The sequence below is a fragment of the Apodemus sylvaticus genome, chromosome 7 (genome assembly GCF_947179515.1).
Source record: "Apodemus sylvaticus chromosome 7, mApoSyl1.1, whole genome shotgun sequence".
Lineage (NCBI taxonomy): Eukaryota > Metazoa > Chordata > Mammalia > Rodentia > Muridae > Apodemus > Apodemus sylvaticus.
This window is the reverse complement of record NC_067478.1, coordinates 128,311,718-128,335,051: the sequence shown is the minus strand read 5'-3', so window position 1 is coordinate 128,335,051 and position 23,334 is coordinate 128,311,718. Positions and strand designations below refer to the sequence as shown.

Here is a 23,334-nt window from a genome sequence, read left to right as displayed (position 1 = left end):
AGGATTAAACCACTGGACAGACAAAATAAAGCAATACCTATGCACTGGTTTAAAGCTTTAATTTCCTGTCAGCTGAGATGTTAATTATTATGCTTTTGTTGGCAGTCTTAGATGTGTTCTAGTTGCCCTGTCTTACCTTTTATGCCAAGATTTGTTGTTTCTGATATAAAGAAAGTGGGGAGCTTTACCTGCTCTGTGATCAATGGATGTCCAAGGGAATTGGCAAGCTCAAATTTTGAGGAGATATTTACCAGGTAGCTGCCCTCATGCATGGCCCTAACCCTCACTGCAGGCAAGAACTGGAGGACTGGCACTATCCTTGCTCCAGGATGAGGTAGAAGCCTCCCTTGGCGGTACATAGTTGCCATAAAACCTGGACTTTAATTTTGTAAAATTAACTAACTAGAATATATTGATGGAGAAAGCAAATGTTAAGCTTTGAGCACAAAATTGTTTAGATATATTTTGTGAAGATTTTGAGTTCATTGTCACCTTTCTGGGATAAATGAATAAAAATAAATTATGAATCTCAACAATCCAAATTGTCTGAAAATGTTTCTTTTTGGAATTGATAATGTTGTGGGTGACTCATACCAGCAACATAGTAAGCTTTCTATTCTAGAAGGTACAGGTTCATGGGCCAGCAAGATGGTCAGCTGCTAAAGGCATCTGCTAGCAAGTAAAAGAGGCTGACTGAGTGTCATCCCTAGGTTCCACGTCCCACATGGGGTAAGGAGAAACTAACTCCCATTTGTCCTCTGATCTCTACACATGTGCCATAGCTGCACATAATTAAGTAAATAAATAATCAAATAAATGCAGTAAAAGTGTAACCTGTAAACACAAAGGAAGGACGGGAACAGAGAAGAGAGGGGAGGAGAGGAAAAGACAGGGGAGAGGAGGAACAGGGTGTGAAGGGAAAAGAAAGGGAAGACAGATGAATGAACTATATTAAAAGTTTTCAAGGTTGGGATGTTGCTCAGTGGCACAGGCTTGTCCAGCACGCATAGTGCCTTGGCTTAGGTCTTAGCAGTGCAAGACAAACAGCGATGACATGAAACAAAACTCAAACTACAAGCAAGATTCATCCCAGGAGAGATCAGAAATTTGTTGATTTACAGCTTTCTCATAATTTTAATCAAATTCAAATATACTAGTTGGGAAACATCATGTTCTTTACTGAAGTTATTCTTGTTTCTCTGTAGTTTTGGACTTAGGAATTCCTGGCAAAATATGTTCGAAAAAAAGTACCATATGGCTTCAGTCTGAGTCAGTAGGTGGTGTTCATTCCTAATTTCATGCACACAGTTTCTCATTCAATAGGTTTTCAAATTTCCCAGTGATTTCAGCAGCCTTTGTCAGAACCATTTCAAATGCCAACTCTGCTCCCTGTTGTAAAGTGGGTGGTTTAAAACAATGCATGGCATTCCAGCAGTGATGAACAGAAGGCCTGGCTTTCCTGAGTGCCGTTAGCCTGAGATAAAGACTTGTGCTGACAGGAGTTTGCTAATACTTCATGGTGATGACACATCCTGTCAGCTGTCGGAAATCATTTCTCAAAGAACAATATCTTACTGACTCCCGGGCATTCGCTTAAGGAATAGCTGTCTATTTTAATCTTCTAATGACTTTTTCTCTATTTCTGCTTAAAATGGCAGAATATGTGCTAACATTAACTGTGTGATTTTGCCTGTGCTCTTTATTGTTCTTGAATAGAAGAATAAATTGCTAAAACATGAAAGCTATTTGATAATAAGCATTAAAGCTGAGAAGTAGTGATGTTTATTGTTGTTTTTTCATTAAAGTATTTCTTCTGCAGAGAGCTTATGTTGTAACAATCCATGATGCTTCACACTATAATTATGGTCCTTAGGAAGTTGAAAGAGGAGGGCTGTCTACTATAGTATCCACTGTAAATCAAATAAATCAACCTGAAGGATGTGTGGCACAATGGTTTGGGTGAGTTCAAGGTCCTTCTTGGATACATGGTGAGTTCTAAACTTCCTGGGGTACAATGTAAGGCCCTATGCATTGGGCCCTGATATGGGCCCTATTAGGGCACAGTATTTGCTTTGGTTATTGTAGAGGTTAAACCTGACTGGAAGTAATGGATCAAAACATAGTCCTAATTATTCCCAAAGTCCTTAGTCCTAACCATTGGGGTGGCTGCATTCCAACAGAGCCCAGATGCAGGTACTTGGGTATGTAGGTAATTCACATAGGTCTCCACAGCCATCTAAAGGTAATGCCAGGATGTTAAGACCCCAGATTAGGACTTAATCATCTACAGTGTCTCAAAGACCTCAAGCTTGGTTCTTATAAGTTTCCGAGGCCCTCAAGGGATTACAGCAAGCATTCTCACTGTTGCTGCTCAAGACAGAATACAGTGGAGAGTAATGAACATATTACTTTGCTATTATTATTACCTGAAAAACTCAGAGTAGCATTTTTTCCTACGAAAGGAAGAAAACATTTTTGCCCAGTGAAGTGAAAAATATACTAGCTGCCACTTCTTCCCACCATATCCATAAAAATGCTGAGGCTGTTTATTTTGCCAGATGCCAGAATTTTGATATTCCCCCACTGAAACTAGAGATGCCCTCATTTTCCATTTCCCTCAGATTCTGCCACAAACCACACTTAGGGAGAAAAAAAATACCATGTAAGCATGTTTACCTTCGACTCACTAGGATGTTAACTCACATCCTCAAGTGGTGACTCATCACTATCGCTCTATAAAATAGAAGATGCTTGCCCTTGGAAGGAGAGACTCCAGGCACTGCTGGGCACCATGCATTCAGCTATCCTAGCCACCTTCTTCTTGTTGAGCTGGACTCATTGTTGGTCCCTGCCCCTTTCCTATGGTAATGATGATGATGATGACTTGTCTGAGGAAGACCTTGAGTTTGCAGAGGTACAGTATTCTGTCAAGTAAGGTATTATAGTGCATTTCTTAAATCTCCATCCTCTTAAAATCTGGTTGTTTTGGTCTCTTTTCTAGCACTACTTGAAATCATACTACCATCCCGTAACTCTTGCGGGAATCCTGAAGAAGTCTACAGTGACCTCCACAGTCGACAGGCTCCGAGAAATGCAGTCTTTCTTTGGCCTGGAAGTGACTGGCAAGCTTGACGATCCCACCCTAGACATCATGAGAAAGCCACGGTGTGGAGTGCCTGATGTGGCTGAATACAATGTTTTCCCTGGGTCACTCAAATGGTCGCAAACAAACTTAACTTACAGGTAAAGCAGAGGCTCGACCCCTCACACATGTTACTCTTTTCTTCTACGTGTCTGACATTAAGCAGGCCTGGAGTAGTTAACTGGAGGATCCGTTCAGAATAAGCTTTAGTACAAAGTTAAGAAGCACAGAAGTAAGTTATATTTAATATCTGATTGCATTTTTCTGCAAAATCAAAAAATTTATATACACTTAGTATTTCTAAGTGAGTTCTATAAGTCAACATTAAACATTAAAAACAAATAAATTAGTTTAATAAGACCTATTATCTCAATGCTAGCACCAACATTATTTTTGGGTGAGTGTCTCAAGATATTTCTTGTAGAAATGAAACCACAAGCCAGGGAGGAAATTCAAAAACATTTGCTGTATTTATGATGATGTTCCTGAAGACAGAGGGTCTCACTCTTTCCTCACACCCTTCAGTGCCAGCTTGTCTAGTCCCAGATGTTAGCATGCAAACAATGTCATGTTGAATATGGTAAATTTAAGGAGCTAAGGTACTCACTTATTTGGCAGTGCTTAAATATTTGACAGAACTCTTGAATTTAATTCTTTTAAAGCATCTACTATGTCTAATAGGAACTTTAAAGCAGCCGTTTCAAATTGAAAAGCCATATTCTAAGAAAGAGTGTTTGCTTTCTTTGTCTTATGTTGTTTGTTTGTTTTTTATTTATTTAATATATAAGTGCTCTGCTGTATAAACATCCAGCTGCCTGAAGAGGGTATCAGATTTCCCTATAGATAGTTGTGAGCCACCATGTGGTTGTTGGGAAATGAACTTAGGACCTCTGGAAGGGCAGCCAGTGCTCTTAACCACTGAGCCATCTCACCAGCCCCCAAGAAAGTATGTTTTACAAACAGTTTTAATGGTTCCAAATTTAACTGACACTTTCTATGTTGAATAGAATTGTGAACTATACTCCTGATATGCCCCATTCTGAAGTGGAGAAGGCCTTCAGAAAAGCCTTCAAGGTCTGGTCTGATGTGACACCTCTGAATTTCACCAGAATCTATGATGGCACTGCTGATATCATGATATCTTTTGGAACTAAAGGTAAGGATGTGGAGTCATTTAGATACATGCTCATACATGAATCCTTCCTTGGTTTTATGTTTTTTATTCCTTTCACCAGTCACTTACCAGTTTCAAAGCATTTGACAAAGCTGCCGCGCCCCTGGCAGGCCAGGCCGGTGTATATAAAGGGATTTTAACTCTCCTCTCTGCACAGAACATGGTGACTTCTACCCATTTGATGGACCCAATGGTCTTCTGGCACATGCTTTTCCTCCTGGACCAAACTATGGAGGGGATGCCCATTTTGATGATGATGAAACCTGGACAAGCAGTTCCAAAGGTAACCTTTCTTGTAAAGACTTAGCTCATGTTACTGGATGCCGTCTCACTGACACAGAAAGCATACAAGCAAATTGTGTTTAGCATTTGATTATGTTTTCTAAAATAACAAAAAATACATTTTGTGCTAATTGGTTCCCCACCAAACTTTTCTTGTACAAACCATTAAATATGAACAAATTATATGATATTTCTTGGCATGGCCTCCAGGATATTCTCTTTGAAGTGGGGTCAAATGTCTTCTATTTTAGGCATGGTTCTGTCTCTTAAGATTACAGTTTTGCTGGTTTAAGAAGTATACTTTTTATAAATCTATGTCTAAAATCTATCATGGCTGGTTCTGTGGTCCTTAACCTCATTGAGTGTTATTTGAAATAGACTTTTCTTGGTAGAAACATTAATGGCATAGGTTTAGCTGAACTTGTATGCCTCATGGAGATGTTACCTATCTTGGACTTTCCTACAGCACTCACTTACAAACACTACTTATAAAAAACAAGGTGACATCTTACTAAACATACTTAGGGAATAGACATGGTTGTGTTTATGAGAGTAAAATGAAACTAAGTGTTCAATAAATTCACTCAGGAGTTAGATTCTGTAGCTACCATTCTCAGCCACTTCTTGTTTTTAAAAGCTCAAAATAATTGGGATATTCACTTACCAAGAAAAGCCTCAGAATATTCGGGTTTAACTTTGGAGCAAGAGAGATTCTGAGTTAGAGCAGCTAAGAACAAGCTTTATAGAGGTTGGTTTTTTTATTATTTACTTAAATAAAATGGAGGCCATGGTGATGCACAGCTATAATCCCAGTGCTCAGGGGGCTGAAGCTGAATTTGGGTCCAGCCTGATTTGTATTGGGAGCCTCTGTCTCAAAAAAATTAAGAGAGTAAGTAAGTAAATAATGAATGAATAAATGAATGAATGAATGAATGAATGGGTTCCTGCCCAAATAAAAGTAAAATTGGCCCATTCCCAATTCATAGCACCTCTCCAGTGCTTTAAACCTGTCTCTGGAGGGGAAGGGGATGGTTTACATATTCATGCTTTTAGCATTTCATAGGGAAGAGTGCATTTCCTGAGAAGAGCAGCTAGGATTGTTAAAAGTCACAGTAAGTCTCAGATTCAGACTCTTACATGAATCACAGGTTTGAAATGTTTAGTTGAAATGATTGAAAATATATACAAGAAAAAAATCTGAGTTAAGTTTTCAGATGAAGATTAAGAATGGTTAAGTGACTAATTACTATTTACTGCAATAATCATTGTTCATTCCAATCATGTGACCTTTGCTTGCCCTATAATGTGCGAGTCAGTTACATATTGGCTCTGATAACAAAGTGTATTTAATGCGCAAATAAAACCCTGGCTCCAGCTCTCCCTCTCATCAACCTTGAGGCATCCCTTTTTTGGGCCTTTTTTGTGCTGGAGATTGGGCCTTTGTGAATACTTGGCAAGTTTTCTACTACTGAGATACATCCCTAGCGTTTTCCATTTACCATGCACTCATACAATTTAAAATAACAGTTTAATAGTTGATAGAAAGAGTTGTCAGAGGAAAAATGGAAACTCAGTGGCATGTTCACTCTCCCTCTGGACAATGTTCTAAGCTAAGCCTAGAGCTGTGTGTGACCCCCACATGGCTGATTCTCAATCATGCCCATCTTCTCCCTTAACCTAACCAGAGAATACAAAGAAAAATCAGAACTCCTACTGTTTTCTCTACTGACTACTGATTATCTGGGAGCAATCTATTGACACCGCTGTAGGTAACTGATTCTTCATGCAGGGAGCTATAGCTCTTATCGTACTAAATAAAGATTACTATCTTGAATCAACATTTTTATGCTTCCTTTAAGCTGCAGAACACTAACTATAACAGTGAGTAAGACACTGAGAAGGAACAGATATGGAGAGATGAGTTTCCTTCTCCCCCGCCCTCACTGGAGGGTCTTGCTTTCTCACTGTTTCTTGTTTTTCTTACAGGCTACAACTTGTTTCTTGTTGCTGCCCATGAGCTTGGACACTCCCTAGGTCTGGACCACTCCAGGGACCCAGGAGCCCTGATGTATCCCGTCTATACCTACACCGGCAAAAACCATTTCACGCTTCCTGATGACGACGTTCAAGGAATCCAGTCTCTCTATGGTAAAAGTTAATCTACCAGCTACAGAACTGATGACCACAGTCCCATTGTTATAACAGTTGTACTTTTCCCTCTATACTAACAATCCATTTACCATCTTTTCAAAACATGAGAGAGAATCCATCTTTCTGAATCAAACTCTTTGTCTAGGTGGAAAACAGTTCATTTCTGTGTTTTTCAGACCGCTCTTCCTTATATTTATACTCTGATTCCCATTTAACTTACGAGGCCACTGAACTCTTGAGTTTATAGAGTGTGTGCCCAGCAGGAGAGCTAATGATTAAGATGAGAATATAAACAGCTCTTGTAAATTCTGACATTGTTCAGCCATTGCAGTTTGCTGCTGGAAGAACCTCTTGTGGGTCTTCGGTGGTTTTTAAAGCAACGTCAGCAATGAGGAATTTCCTCTGTTTTTGCCCGTTTTTCCAATAATATTTACAAAACATTTAAACATCAACCCAAACAGTTATTTCTGGGTTCTGTGTCATAAATAGAACTGCAAGCACTGCTCACAGTCAGCAGTACAGGTGCTCTTGGAGAATTTGCTCAGAACACTTGTTCACGCCCCGCCCCTGCCCACTGCTACACCGCTGGATTTAAATAGATTATTACAGCTTGTGTGGTTAAAGGCCTAAATATGATGGTGGCAAAAGAACTCTTCAAGTTTATGTTGCAATTCTTAATTCCACCAGGTTTTGACCACGGTATTGTGGACAGAATTATGTAAAGGGAAAAGCAGTCTGGGGTTACTGCTCAACACATGTGAGCTGTGGAAAAGTTATAAACATGTGACAGGTCGCAGCCAGTTGCTCACTGAGATAAACTAGTGTTGCAAACCGGTAAAGCAAAATCAGCAGACATCTGCAGTTGCTGAAACTGTCAAAGGAAGGAGGCAGATGATGGACCCATGTGGCAATGCTCATGGCGAACTGGGCTTAGAGCAGTGTGCTTCCTGAGGGCGCACAGCAGCCCGAGGCTGTGTGACAGACACGGTTTCAGGGTTTGGGTTTACCCTTGATTTTTATCATCAACTTCACAGAATGTTCATTTATAGTTCCGAAGAATTCTGAAGAGGTCGACATCAGTGGAAACAGAAGGGCGGCACCTCGCTAGCCCATGGCGCCCTGCAGAAAGGAAGCGGGGCCTGCTGGGTATTGGAGCATCAGTTCAAGAACTGCTGCCCTTCCTGGAAGGAACCCTTTCCTGCTCTTCCCAGAAGAATCAGCCCCACCCATGGCTCAGGACACTTGGGAAGTCCTCATATCTCCTTTGTCACTGCAGGTCCAGGAGATGAAGACCCCAACCCTAAACATCCCAAAACACCAGAGAAGTGTGACCCAGCCCTATCCCTTGATGCCATTACCAGTCTCCGAGGAGAAACCATGATCTTTAAAGACAGGTATTCTTATGATCCCTTTGTCAAATCTACATAAAATCTAGCAAAACTCTGCAAAGTACCAAAGCACCTGTCACACTTCCCAAGGCTAACACAGAAACAGTAGACTCAAGGATAGTTTGCTTACATGTTAAAGATCTAATAACTTGTGGATAAATCTTTATAAGATAATGGAAAAATAGAAACCTAATATGCCTGGAAAACATGAAACCTATTGAAAATAATTGCTGCATTAGTAAATTTACCAATAGCCATACTACTTTCTTTTAAGATGGAGAGACTAATTCAAATACTTATGCTGGAATTTTCAAGGAGGGAGTAATTCATGATAGAAACTATAGGTAATGAAAAGTGAAATATTAACCTCGAATTTGTAGGTGTGTATTATCTTATGTGTTAATCTCTCCATGTGTCATGCCTCCATGTATGGCCTGATAGCATCTCCAACACCTCTGTTACGAATCTAATTACATGCTCCAAGGTGTTTCCTCTTGTATCAGTTTGCATGGTTCTTGAGACCATGGAAGATACATTCTTAAAACCCAACAGTGCATGGCAAAGTTGCTTGCCACTCTAACTATTTACAAAGCTGAATAAAGCATGGTTTCAACCCAGAGGAAGGTTAGCACCTTCCCTAAGGCTCTGTGACCTTTCACATGAGAAGACCTCTGGCTACAGATGGCTACAACTTACTCCTTTCCCTTTTGTGGGTGGCAGGCATAGTTGTAGTGCCTAGTCAGCAGGATAGACTTATTTCACTTAATTCAAGAAACCATTTTCCCATTTGCTTTAGATTCTTCTGGCGCCTGCACCCTCAGCAGGTTGAAGCTGAGCTGTTTCTGACAAAGTCCTTTTGGCCAGAACTTCCCAACCACGTGGATGCTGCCTATGAGCATCCATCCCGCGATCTTATGTTTATCTTTAGAGGTAAGACTGCCATTAGGGAGGCTTCCTAACTGGCCGACGTGATGTAATTGGGCAATAAACTTGATATTGCCAGAGACTTAGAAACATGACCGTTTCCAAAATAATTTCCATATCTAGAAAACAGTACAACACAGGAAAATTATAAAGCACCTGTGCCCGTTCTCCCGAATGTCCTTAGCTGGGTATGTCAAGGGTCTGTATCATGGGATGGGAGCATGGCTCAGTGCCTCACACATTGAGCCCCTGGGTTTGATGCCCTGCAATTCAAAGGAAAAAGGGAAAAGGTCATTGTCATCACACCTATTCTTTGCTCTGTCATACTCATGTCTTTCTCTAAAAAATAGCATACAGCAGAAACATAGTGTGCATTTTGAAAATGTGGGAAAAAATTAAGCAAGATTCTCCTTTCTCTTAAGAAGTTCATTTCCTGATCTACTTTTCTATACTTCACCATATTTGTACGCATTTGAGGGAGACCATGGGTATGCTTTTATGTCCTATTTCTTTTACTCCTCAGTTAGGCTGACTGTCCTGCGGTTCCGTGGGGTTCTTTTGTTTACACCCCTGACCCTAGGTGTTAGCGTGCTAAGGCCTGGCTTCTGACTCGAAAGGTCCTGAGTTTCCACTCTTACCCGCAAGCCATTTCTCCAGCCCCTACTGTATAATCGTGGGGTGGGAGCAGGGGGATAAAAAATGCTAACCTGGGTTAATGGCCAAAATGCATCACATAACATTCTGCCAGTGACATTCCTATTGTTTGACTCTTATACTTGAATGAAGTTGCTTTCTAAAGAAAAAAAAAAACTTCTTTTTACTGATAGAAAATTTGAATTTTGAATCTAATTCACTGATCCTAGTTACTGTTTATTTAGAAGTTGTAATAAATTTTCGTTCAGCTCCAATAAGTTGACAGATTTGTTGTGATGTTTGGCTGGCTATTTTGATAAACAGGAAGTCCCAGCCTTAAATCCTGTCTGTGTTGGAAGGATGCTTCTTGGTTGGAAGGATGTTTCTTTGTTTCAGACACATGGAGATCACCAGCATTGATTATATCACTTCTTACATGGTTTTCCATTTCAGTCAATGCTTACATGCCTGTGCCTGACATATGCTCCTTGGTAATTAAAACGGCTCTTTCTAGGGAGAAAATTCTGGGCTCTGAATGGTTATGACATTCTGGAAGGTTATCCCAGAAAAATATCTGACCTGGGATTCCCAAAAGATGTGAAGAGGCTGAGCGCTGCTGTTCACCTTGAGAACACAGGGAAGACCCTCTTCTTCTCCGGGAACCACGTGTGGAGGTGAGGCATCCCTCTCCCCACCACTTACGCGAAGAGTCGCCCCTGCAGCTACCGAGGCTCTCAACCGTTTCCCATACTTTGTTTTCAGTCACAGGGATGGTTTACTGATATGTTGATATTTTTAAGTCAGCACACAAAACCCCGGGTTTCACTTATTCCATATGTGACACTGTATTTGGTTCGTCCATTCTCGCCTGCCTTCCCCTCTCCTCCCGTCCCCTCTCGCGCTTCGTTTGGGACGTGTGCCGTTCCTGTTCCCTGTCAGCTCCTCCAGATGTTAAATAAAGCCCGCACGAGCGCTCACATCTCACGCGCACACACCTCATGCACATATAGACCATCCATAACATTTATTTTCTCCCCTCCCCCATAAATTTTTTACTTTCTTCATAAGGCGAAGTCATCTCTCAACTTTTGACAATTTTGCTGCTTCTAATCCTTTGCCCAGGTTCTCGTTCTTGTTATCCTCTCTCCTCAGTTTTTGATAAATACAACTTTATTTTTCTTACTAAACAGTTATGATGATGCTAACCAGACTATGGACAAAAATTATCCCCACCTCATAGAAGAGGAATTCCCTGGAATTGGCGACAAAGTAGATGCTGTCTATGAGAAAAATGGTAAGTAGTCAACAGTGCACTGATTTTGTAAAAGGGCTTGTGGGCCCTCAGCAGTTTTTCACATGCGAAGGATTTCAATACAGAATTCAAATGGCTTGCATATGCATGCTCACTAAGGTACTGACGGTTTCTGTATGATTACTTAGATAGTAAACAAAATAACCTGATTAGAATCAATGAGAATTTTACTTAATTACTATCAAGTGTGTGAACAACAGATGTTGAAGGTAAAGATAACCTTAAATTATATGTAAAAGTGCCAAGAGGCAGAGGGTTATGTCTAATTCAAATTAGGCTGGAGTGTGCAGTAATTTATAAAAATTCATAATTATCATATCTATAGTTATTTTTGCTTTGATTATGACAATGGGAATTATCTCTTAATACCAACATCCAAAACTAGAACTTGTAGCAAGATAGTTAATTCTAGTGCATAATTTATGTAATGTGTGAATATTTATATATTTTTTAAAAATATCCCTAATTAAAGTATAATTACGTAACCTCCCCTGCTTCTTTGTCCTCTCTCAAGCCTTGCCTTTTTCCTCCTTCAGATTCCTGGCTTCTTTGATTTTTATTGTCCTATATCCTTTAAACTACAAGCAATGCTTTAAAACTCTGGTAGTCTTTTAAAAAATAAAGATTGAGAAGTATATAAAACTTAATGAAGAGATAGCCTGCCATGTGTGAGGGAGGCCCTGGTGAAACAGTGGTGAATCTTGGGCACTGCGGTAACCAACTGAATATTTAGCAAAGGGCTACCACAGATTAGATCTCTAACCTTAGCTGTAGTAAATCCTAATATTTTTAAAGTCTGAGATTTTTTTGTTCTCTGTCTTCCTAGGTTATCTCTACTTTTTCAATGGGCCCATACAGTTTGAATACAGCATCTGGAGTCATCGTGTTGTGAGAGTCATGCCAACAAACTCCCTATTGTGGTGTTAGGCATCTTTCAAAGTTGCTATTTATCTCCTGGAGAGTATTTGGGATCCTTTCAGATGTATGGGACTGGGGTGGAGATGTCAGGGAGAGCTTAGTTCTGTGAACAAGCTTCAGTACGTTATCTTTGAGTATGCAATATCTATATGACTATGCGTGGCTGGAACCACATTAAAGAATTTTAAAGTAACGAAATTGAGAACCCAAGGATCACCTGATTCTTAGGTGCTATGATGAAACAAGATTGATAATAACCCATTGCAAACATGGGGTCCATCTGCTGATGAGAGCAAGTATAATTATTAATATATTTATAAAAAGCCTAACAGGCATAAAATAAATCATATTTATAGAACTGAATTGTCTTTACAGAAAAGTATAAGCTTAGAAAATTGTGAGAAGTTCATCTATGGGTAGCTACAGATGAGCACAGATAAAGGGAAATGCCTATAACATAAACATTATCAGACAGCTTTCCAAGGAGAGATTTCAGGTTTTCACTGTGAGCATTCAGATTTAAACCCATTTTTGCACAAACACTAAGAAAATATCAAAATCACTAAAGGAAGAGGATAGCGGCCACTATGAGGATGTGAAAGTAACCTTACATTTGGCTTAACTTCTACGTTGGGTCATTTCTCAAGACTGTGCACACTGGTAGAAGATACAGAGAGAGAAATGGAGGATTTCTCTTTTTATTAAATATTTTAGGTATTTTAAAAAAAATGTAGTGTGAAAAATCAAAATTGTTATAAGATACCTAACTAATACCGCAGCTTTCTCATAAATTATTTGACTATTTTATAATAAAACTAGTGCTTCAACCATGTTTATCTACCCACTTGTTCTAATGACTCATAGACTCTTTGGTACATAGACTCTTTTCTAGTGACTTGTGTGACAGGAGCTAAGGCAGTCATAGTATGTAGCAGTAGATCCATTCAGGAGCAGCAGGCCAGAAAACAGGCTGTGCCAACTGGACAGTCACCCTTTTGAGACCACTCCTTTGTGCTCCACCGTGTTTGTTAATCCTCCCTGCTTCCCTTAGTGACTGATACTTAGCACTTACTGATGTGTGAACAACTATTGTGTCAAGAGATGGTGCTTATTAAACTGGGTCAATAAAAAACTGTGTTTTTGAACAATGTGTTAGACTGTGTTTATGTTGTTTTAATAAAAATAAGTGATTTCAGCAGATATTGCTATTCAGAGTATTTAATTTTTGGCCATAATTCCAAATTTTCTCTTTTTTTCTTTTTTTATTCGATATATTTTTTATTTACAATTCAAATGATTTCCCCTTTTCTGGCCCCCCACTCCACAAAAGTCCCATACGCCCCCTTCCCTCCCCCTGTTCTCCCACCCACCCCTCCAAATTTTCTTAATACAAAAAAATTAGCTAAATTTCTTATGAAATGTAGTCTCTGTTCCTTCTCTCCCTCTTTCCTTCCTTCTAATAGCTGCTGTTACAAACTGTTTATAATGATTAAGTAATGCAAGTTAAGAGCTAGATAACAAACTCATGGTGATATTAGATTCTGATTTAATTATAATAAAGGGTTTTCAATATTATTCAAATAGACATAGCTAAGAGTAGTCAAGATTTAACAGTTCAGATAAACTTTATATGGTCTTCAAAAGCATAAGAAATGCACAGAATATGACACTTAAAGTCATTTCATTATTAATTGAAAATTTGACTAAGAGATATATCTGCTCCTGACAGTACCCCCTTCATGTTTCAAAGATGATATTGAGCATTATAATCTCCATATGTTCTAGTTGTGGCAAAGTAGCCACTGGGCAAGAATTGCCCTAATTTATCTACAGACAAAAAATTCTGTCCAGGAACAGGCACATGATTCGGGTTAGTCAAGAGTTTAGCTCTGCCAATATGGTATAAGCTAGTCCTTTATAGTTCCTGCTTCACTCAAGGTCTGTCAGATGTTCTGGGCCAGAAGACTGAAAACAGATGCTCCAATGTTTTGAGGAATGGGGGATCCATTCAGATAGTCAGCTGTCTCTGCAGACTGGTTAAGTTTTGGAAGCTATGTTTTTGTATTTCCTATATGTTCAGTTAAAATTTAATTCATTCTCAGGTCTCTGACAGAATTGAAGACTAGTTTCAGTTTCATAATCAAACTTAAGTTGTTCAGCAATAAGGAAGATGATTTTCAGATGGTAATGCATGTTAAAATAAAAACACAATTCAGATATAGGATTATAGACTCTTTAAGTCAGGATAGATGTCAGAATATACCTAAATTGACAAAATTGATGGACTGGATATTATTAATGTATATCATACCCTATAGTTTACATAACTGTGATAACTATGTTCATGGTATATCTGAGAGAAAAGACCTTATTAGTGGATGAAAAGGAAGAAATATTGTAGATTTGGTTTAATGATTATATTATGTGTTCCTAAAACTGCACAAGAATTCCAAATGCGAGATGCTAAGGGCTCCTGCCCCTTTCTGGTTCTTGTTAGCAAATAAACTTGCCTGCAGCCAATAACTGGGAATGGAGATGGGGGTGGGGTGGGGTGGGGAAGGAATTTAGGATTTGTGGGCAAGGAAACCAAGGAAGTGGTAGTACCAACATGCTGGGGAAGCAGAAAGATTAGGCCTGAAGTGTACAGAATAGAGAGACAGCCAGCATATAAGAGTTGGATATCATGACCCATAAGGGATGCAGGCTGGGGCAGACAGGCTGGAATATGGGTTTTAGTAAGTAATAATACAGGAATATCAGAGGGGAGAGTGTACTAGCCACGTGGAGCTTTGAGCATCGCCCCTCCGTTGAGCTGCTTAGTCAATATTAAATACAAGGCTGTGTGTGTGTGTGTGTGTGTGTGTGTGTGTGTGTGTACATGTGTGTGTGTGCACATGCGTCAACTTAGGGTACATGTGTGGTAGCCAGGGGATAACCTTTGAGAGCCAATTCTCTCTTTCCAGTGTAGGTTCTGAGAACTGAATTCATCAAGCTAGCACAGAAAGCACTTCTACTCACAGAACCATCCCATTAGCTCAAGAATTCCACAGATTTAGGAAGTTGAGGTCTTTCACTTTCCTAAGATTTGCACATTTCTAAATATTTAATAGCTATCTGTTAAACACTATTCACTAATGAAAGATATTTGATTCCTTCCTAAAATGTTTCTTCTGCTACCAAGACAAAACTGAGTTCAGTCGTCAGATGCTCTTTAGGAGAGCAATTATGACTGAGTAGCTTGAAAGCGCTGCTCATCTCTTCCCCAATTCTGCCATAAGTATGCTCTTCACTTCTGAAAGCTCACTGAGATGTCCGATTCCTAAGGGTTGCTATTAGAACAAAGCATAGTTTGTCCACCTAATAAAATTTGGCTGAGTGCCTGTCACATCCCAGAAGCTTAAGTAGAAGCTAAGGGGAAAATGTGGGTAAACCTCATTACTTCTTCGAACTCCTGTTCTCTTTGAGGAGACTAACAATTATGATCTAGAGTACACTGTGACTGTGACAAGCCTCAGGCAACCGTGGCACATATGGAGGCACTGAGTGGGCCAGGACGTTTGTAAAGAAGGTATAACATGGGTAAGGTACCTGAGGTAATAATGCCCAAATGAGCAGAGATTAAGGAGACCAGTGAAGATAACCAGACTGGAATCAGGTGGAAATCTGTCTCTGGAAGCCCAAAAGTACATTAAAGGCATGTTTAGAAGATGATTTTGGCTGAATGTGAATTCTTTCTCCTATCTTTCAAGTATGTCACAATGCCAAATATAGATGAATGGATCCCTCTCCTTCTCCCTCTCCCTTTTACAAACAAGAAAAGCAATATTAGGCCATTCAGCCCAGCAGCATGTGATATCTGGTCCTTAGTAATTGAGTCATTTAATGGACACCCTGATTTGTTTGTGGGGTAGTGGTAGGTAATCATCAGCCATCCCTGTGAGGCATAGAACTCAGCTATGTAGGAACACTGAGGGTGTCCTTCTCAGGTAAAGCCCCTCTCCAGTCTGCTGGGTGTCACAGTGCCTGAGGAAGCTCCAGCACCCTCAGGAAGATTGAGTGTGGGTGTCCACACGCGCATCAGTCCTTTCATTTCTGCTTTTCCAGGCTCCCAGCTTGTCCCACAGTGATGCTCACCTTCAGGACAGATCTTTCCACTCAGTTCCCTTGACACTTGTCCCAGTTGTTCCGGAAATAACCTCATAGACATCTTAAGAATTATACTTCATTGCCATTTTAGTTGTTTCTCAATCTAGTCAAGTTGAAAGCCAAGGTTATTCTAGGAGAGCTTTCATTTTAAATTAATAATAGTATCAATGAGCTGAGGAGATTGAGTAAGCAAATCACCTTCTGTGAAAGGGAAGACCAAACTTTGGATCCTCAAGGCTCCTGTAAATGTTGGGTGGGTGTGACAGCCTCCTGTAATTCTAATTTGGAAAGGAAAGGTAGGAGTTCCCCAGGGTACCTAACTGACTGAGAGGTCCTGCCTCAATGAACACAGTGGAAAGTGACTGAAGGAGACACTCCACATCAACCTCAGGCCTCCATACGCTTTTCCACACATGCATGGGCATCAGAAAACAGAGAAGCCTGTTCACAGGAAGAAAATAGCTTCCACCTAAGGTTCCATCGCATGGCTGCTGGAGTCACAGTACCACCAGGTGGCACCAAAAAAAATTCTGAAAAACTTGGCTCAACTGTTGACCAAGTTACTCCTAACTTTATATCATTGACTTCCCATGAGGTTTATGAGTTGAATAACATTTTTTTCAGGGTTTCTTAGTCCATACATGCCTGTGTCACTTATATAAAAGTCAGGATGGCATGTCATACAAAGCCACCAGAGTCTGTGAAATAAGCCTTTGGGAGGTGGGGCGTGTGAGTCGTCATCACTGGCTTGTATTTGATCCAACCAGTGCCATAAAGTGAGACCAGACCAGACAGCTCTTGCAGCAAGGGGACAGGAGAAGCAAGTGACCAGGCTAGGATACTAAACCTTGTTTTCCAAAGAAAGAAGGAAAGAAAGAAAATGAGTAATTGAGGATAGGAAGAAGGCGTTCAATGTTAACAAGGTTTCTTTCCCACACAGCTTAGTTTTTCCGATGTGGTGGGCCTGGGTTGTAAATTGTATACCTTTGATTTACAAATGCTTATTTGGTTAGCAATTGCACCTGTCAATGACCTCTGAGGAGTCAGTTTCCTGAGCTTACAACTTACATGTAACCATCTTGATAACTTTCTCATAATGTCTTCCTTGATCTAAATTGTCAAATTTATTTCTTAAAATTATATGCTTTTGCTCAGTTGTTAATTTGTTTTGGTCATGTTCTTTCTTTGTGTGTGTGTGTTTGACTTACTCTATGTAGACCAGGCTGGCTTTGAATTCTGTGTCTCAACTGTTAGGATTGAAGGTGTCCACCACCTTTAGAAGTAAAATTTATTTTCTACGCTGTTCCTATTCCCACATGTCCACTTGCAAAATTTATTCTATTTCCCCTTCCCAGGAAGATCCATGCATTCCTGCCTGCTCTTGAGCCCTCCTTGTTATTTAGCCTCTCTGGATTTGTACATTGTATCAGGATTATCCTTTCATAAATAGCCAATATGCATTTATATGTGAGTACATATCATATTTGGATTTGGTTTACCTTACTCTGGGTGATTTTTGTCTACTTCCATCCATTTGCCTGCAAATTTAGTGATGCCATTGTTTTTAACAGCTGAGTAATATACCATTTTGTAAATATTCCATATTTTCATTATTGATTCTTCAGTTAAGGGGCATCTAGATTGTTTCCAGTTTCTGGCTATTACAAATAAAGCTTCTAAGGGTGTTGAATATTTAAGTATTTCTCAACCAATTAAGATTTCTCTATTGAGAAAATATCCTGGGCTCTGCTAATTAAGGTCAAAGTCTACCATTGTCCAGATAGTTCCCTTTATCAGCAGGACTTCTTCTCCGACCTGATCTGGAGAGTCCAAAACACCTATATACTCTGCCTGCAGAATGTCACGTAGCTTCTGTGACATTACAGATTCAGTTTCTTTTCTCCAGATAAGAAACTGTCCAGCGAGCACCTGAAGTTCCTGGAATGCCTCTCCAGTCAAAGGAGGCATCCACAGAGCTTTACAACGCTAGCCAATGATTTTTGCTTACCCTGAAAATTCCTTCCTACTCTCCAAGGTCCATATATACCTCTGATTTACCCCAAATAAAGTGTATGCATTCAAACACATCCTGAATAAAGGTATGTGCACAAGATATGATCATCTCAGAGAGCTATTGAAGATTGTTGAAGAACTTTGCTTAACAAAACTGTTAAGCAAAGCAGAGAGAAGGAGAAGTCCTTTTCTCCCAACCCTCTAGCCCCCAGCACTCACTTCCAGGATTCTGTAGAACCTCACATGTTCCAAACTCTGCTTCATCCTTATAGCCAGGTGCACAACCACATCTGGACATCCTGAGAGGGAAGCCGTGTTGACGTAGAACTAGAGCTGGACCCCAAAATGCATATCACAATTCTCTGCTTAGATCTATACACCATTTGTAATTGAATTATTTGGTTTGTTGATGTCTAGTTTCTTGAGAAACCAGAGAGAAAATATGTAATAAAAGAATATATATAATAAAAAATATAATAAAAATGTATAACAAAAGAGAAACTGAGAAAATATATAATGACATTTTTAAAGAATATAAAAAATTCTCATCATGGAAGCAGTAGTGTGTCCCAGTCTATCACACAGTAATCGCTTACACATCTTTACTTGCAAATATTCATTGCAATGAGTCTAGTTGAGGCCTTTGGCTTCTTTTGTACCATCAACACTAAATTCTCACCTCACCAGGACTCCTCTCCCATTGTGCAGCTTTGGATCTGTAGGACTGGCTTCTTCATCCACTCCAGCAGTTCACAAATGTCGCAGGTATTGGAGTGGGCCCTCCAGCTCTCTCACATCCACACCACCATGGTAAGCTCTCTAACACTGACCCAGCGAGCGAGCTCCATGCCTCAGGTGGCAAGGTGCAGAGTCAACTCTCCCACTTCAGTGCCCTCATATCTGGCTCACCTGTGCCCTCACCACCCAGGTCAAGTTCTAATGTGCAACACAGATGAGGTGCAGGACACATTCTTCTGAGTGTTTCAGCCATGGAGGGGCAGGGCCAGCTCTGCACAGCCCTTGGATATCAAAATGGCCCCAGGTGGCAGCCCAGACCAGGGACATGGCCTTTGGTGGGTCTGTGAGCCACAGACATGAACACATACCACTGCTGCTGTATGAGTACAAGCACAGGCAAGGCCTTTAGGGGCAACACAGGCTGGGACTTCACCATAGCCTCAGGTGCCAGGCCAGGCTACCAAAATCAGATTATTCATCTCCACCGTTGTATCTCCAGTTCTACCTCTCTTTACAATGCTCAAACCATTCTGCTTCTCTCTCTCTCTCTCTCTCTCTCTCTCTCTCTCTCTCTCTCTCTCTCTCTCTTTCTCTCTCTCCCATTGTCTATCTTGTTGATTTTCTTTTTTTCCTCATCTCCCTTCCTTCTATCCTCCTGTCCTTCATTTCTCCTCAGAAAAGGAGAGGCCCTCTGTCTTAGTTAGAGCTTGTACTGCTGAGAAAAGACATAATGGCCAAAGCAACTCTTATAAAAGACAACATTTAATTGGGTCTGGCTTACAGATGCAGAGGTTCAGTCCCTTATCATCAAGTCAGGAGCATGGCAGCATCTAGTGAGGCGTGGCATGGGAAGAGCTGAGAGTATTGCATTTTGATCTGACTTCAGCCAGGAGAAAACTGACTCTTCCACATCGGGCAGAGCTTCAACGTCCACTCCCACTGTAACACACTTCCTCCAACAAGGCCACAACTTATAACAGTACCACTTCCTATGGACCAAGCATATTCAAACCACCCCATTTTGCTCCCTGGCCCCCACAGGCTTGTTCAAATACATGAGTCTATGGAGACCATACCTAGCCACAGCATAATGAAAAATGCATTTAGTCCAACTTCTAAAGGCTTCATAGTCTATAGCAGTCTCAACAATGTTAAAAGTCCAAAGTTCAAAGTCTCTATAAAAACAAAATAAAAAAGCAGATCCCATACCTTCAACATCAGAGGATATTTATTTATTAATGTTCCAAATGTCATAATGAGGAAATACTAGACCAAAGCAAGATGAAAAACCAGATGGTCAAACTCCAACATCAAAACACGCTTTAGATCTCCAACTTCTTTCATCCTTGTTGACTGTTATTGGTAGATCTGGCAATCAGCAGCAACAAACTTTATTCTTTTGGGCTGCTTCCACTCCATATTATCAGTTTTCCTCTTCAGGTATCCCATGGCTCCGTTATCTCTAGCATCTTGGAGTCTCCAAGGCAACTTCAACTTTTCCAGTGTCTGAGATCCACACATGGTCTTCTGGGCTCCTCCAAAGGACTTGGGTGGCGTCTCCAGCTCTGCCCTCTGTAGCACTCTAGGCTCTTGTTGACTCCACTCCACTGCTGCTGCTGTTCTTGGTGATCATCCCACTGTACTGGCATATCCAATTTGCTGGTGTTTTTCTCTGAAACTAGACTTCACCAATAGCCTCTCAAGGTGCCAAACCTCAACTTCTTTGCATGACTCCTTCAGTCCTAGGCCATCAACTGCAACTGAGGCTGCACCTTCACCAATGGCCTTCCCTGGCTTCTCATAGTGCCAAACCTCAGCTGTTCTCCATGACACCTTCACACATTCAAAACAAGTACCACTTGGGTGATTCTTACACATTACCAAATCCAGCTGCAGCACAAGGTACTTGGTTATCTCTGAAACACAGCTTCTTTGTGCACTCAGAAAACATTTTGCAGAAGAGTTCACTTCAGTGAAGTTGGTCTTTTCTTAATCACCACTAAATTCTTAGCTCCAGCTAACTAGCATCAATTTCCCAATAATGCTTTCAAATCTTTTCTCTAAAGCCAGAGCCACATGGCAAAAGCTGCTGAATTCTTCTGCTTGCTGAAGTTGGAGCATGCCCCCTTTTTCTATTATCACCACCTTTCTGTTTTCCAACTCCTTCACTGACTAAGCTTGGCAGTCCTGGAACTTGCTCTGTAGATTGACCTTGAACTCAGATATCTGTATGGATCTGTTTCTTGAATGATGGGATTAAAGGTGCATACTATTATGCCTGTACTCAAGCTTTTCTTTACCTGGAACTTGCACTGTACCAGGCAGAGATCTCCTTGCCTCTGTCTCCTAGGATTAAAGGTGTGCACCACAGTGCCTGGACCTAAGCTTTCATTATAGATCTTAATTAAGTTGAAAGCAGAGTAGCCATCACAATCCCTCTCTGGTCAGTTTGATACATAATCCTCTTATGCCCAAATGAAAACAATAGCCAAGTGATAATAACACCTAATATGATATAACAACTGTTTGGTACAATGGCAAATGCATAGACAATAAACTTAGTCATGTGGGATCTTGTCCAAAAGTCACCACTCCCATAATTGGACAACACCAATACAAGGAGGGAAACTTCACCCTGGAAAAAGCAAGATAGTAACCTTTCATCAAACCCAAAAGAAGTTAAGCAATCAAATTTAAAAAATAACGTCAAAAATGATAGGAAGTAACAATCACTATTCCTTAATATCTCTTAACATCAATGGACTCAATGCCCCAATAAAAAGACACAGACTAACTGAATGGATACGTAAACAGGACCCTACATTTTGCTGCTTACAGGAAACACACCTCAGGGTCAAAGACAAACACTACCTTAGAGTAAAAGGCTGGAAGACAATTTTACAAGCAAATGGTCTCAGGAAACAAGCTGGAGTAGCCATTTTAATATCAGATAAAATTGACTTTCAACCCAAAGTCATCAAAAGAGACTCTGAGGGACACTTCTTGCTGGTCAAAGGAAAAATACAACAAGAAGAACTCTCAATCCTGAACATCTATGCTCCAAATGCAAGGGCACCCTCTTTCATAAAAGAAACTTTATTAAAACTCAAAGCACACATTGCACCTAACACAATAATTGTGGGTGACTTCAACACTGCACTTTCCTCAATGGACCGATCAGGAAAACAGAAACTAAACAAGGACACAATGAAACTAATTGAAGCTTTGGACCAATTAGATTTAACTGATATATATAGAACATTCTATCCTAAAACAAAAGAATATACCTTTTTTTCAGCACCTCATGGTACCTTCTCCAAAATCGACCATATAATTGGTCACAAGACAGACCTCAACAAATATAAGAAGATAGAACTAATCCCATGCCTCCTATCTGATCACTATGGAATAAAAGTGGTCTTCACTAGGCAGAGTTTTAAAGCACATACTTCCTCCAAGACCATACCTCCTAACAATACCACTCCCTATAGACAAAGTACTGCACCTCCCATTCATATCAACTCTCCTTGGCATATCAAAGTTGTAGTATCACTAGGGGTATCTTCTCCTATTGTGGATAGACAAGGCAGCAACTTGTCTGTGGTATCCATAGGCAGATGACACTTATGCTAGGTGCCTGTCTATAAGTACAGTAGAATGTCTTTAGTAATGTCAGGAGTGGGCTCTCTCATAGCATGGGCCTCCAGCTGGGCCAGTCATTGGCTGGCGAGTCCCTCAATTTCTGATCCATCTTTATTTCCTCGCATCTTTTAGGCAGGGCAAAATGTGGGTCAAAGGTTTTGTGGCTGGGTTGATGTCCCAGTCCCTCTATTGGAAGTCTTTTCTGGTTACAGGAGATGGCAGTTTCAAGTTCCATGTCCCCCTTTGCTACATGTCTCAGCTAAGGTCATCCCCATAGATTCCTGGGGATTTCTATTGTTTTAGATTTCTAGCTCATCCCAGAGATGCCTGACCCACCCACCCCCAGCCAATTCCAGATATTTCTCTCCTCCCTCTAGCATCCCCTCCAGCATCCCCTAACTTGATTCCTCTTGTTCTTCTCCTAACCTCTCCTTTACCCAGTTCCCTCTCTCCATCTACTTCCACTGCCCCTGTGTGTATTCTTTTTTGCCTTCTCAGTGAAAGTCAAGCAATCCCCACTTGGGGGTTTTGGTGACTTTGATGGGAATAGGATAAAAATCTCAAGGTCAGTTGTTTTGATTTGCATTTCTCTGATGACTAAGGATATTGAACATTTCTTTAACTGCTTCACAAGCATTATAAATCCTCTATTGAGAAGTCTCTGCATAGATCTGTAACACATTTTTAATTGGGTTATTTGGTTTGTTGAAATCTAGTTTTTGGAGTTCTTTATGTATTTTAAGTATCAGCCCTCTGCCAGACATAAGGTTGGTAAAAATCTTTTCTCATTATTTAGGCTGGATTCTTTTTCCTCTTGAGAGTATCCTTTGCCTTACAGAAGCTTTTCCATTTCAATGAGACCCATTTATTA

At 40.4% G+C, this 23,334-nt stretch overlaps 1 protein-coding gene across 1 annotated transcript; it reads left to right on the top strand.

Annotated features, from left to right (window-relative positions):
• The first annotated feature begins 2,788 nt into the window (after positions 1 to 2,788).
• Mmp13 (matrix metallopeptidase 13) lies at positions 2,789 to 12,627 on the top strand. The gene is made up of 10 exons (XM_052189748.1): positions 2,789 to 2,914; positions 3,002 to 3,243; positions 4,150 to 4,298; positions 4,474 to 4,599; positions 6,585 to 6,746; positions 8,026 to 8,143; positions 8,934 to 9,067; positions 10,209 to 10,368; positions 10,885 to 10,988; positions 11,833 to 12,627. The coding sequence occupies exons 1-10, from the start codon at positions 2,792 to 2,794 to the stop codon at positions 11,931 to 11,933; spliced, it is 1,419 nt and encodes a 472-aa protein (XP_052045708.1). The 5' UTR covers positions 2,789 to 2,791; the 3' UTR covers positions 11,934 to 12,627.
• The last annotated feature ends 10,707 nt before the right edge of the window (positions 12,628 to 23,334 follow it).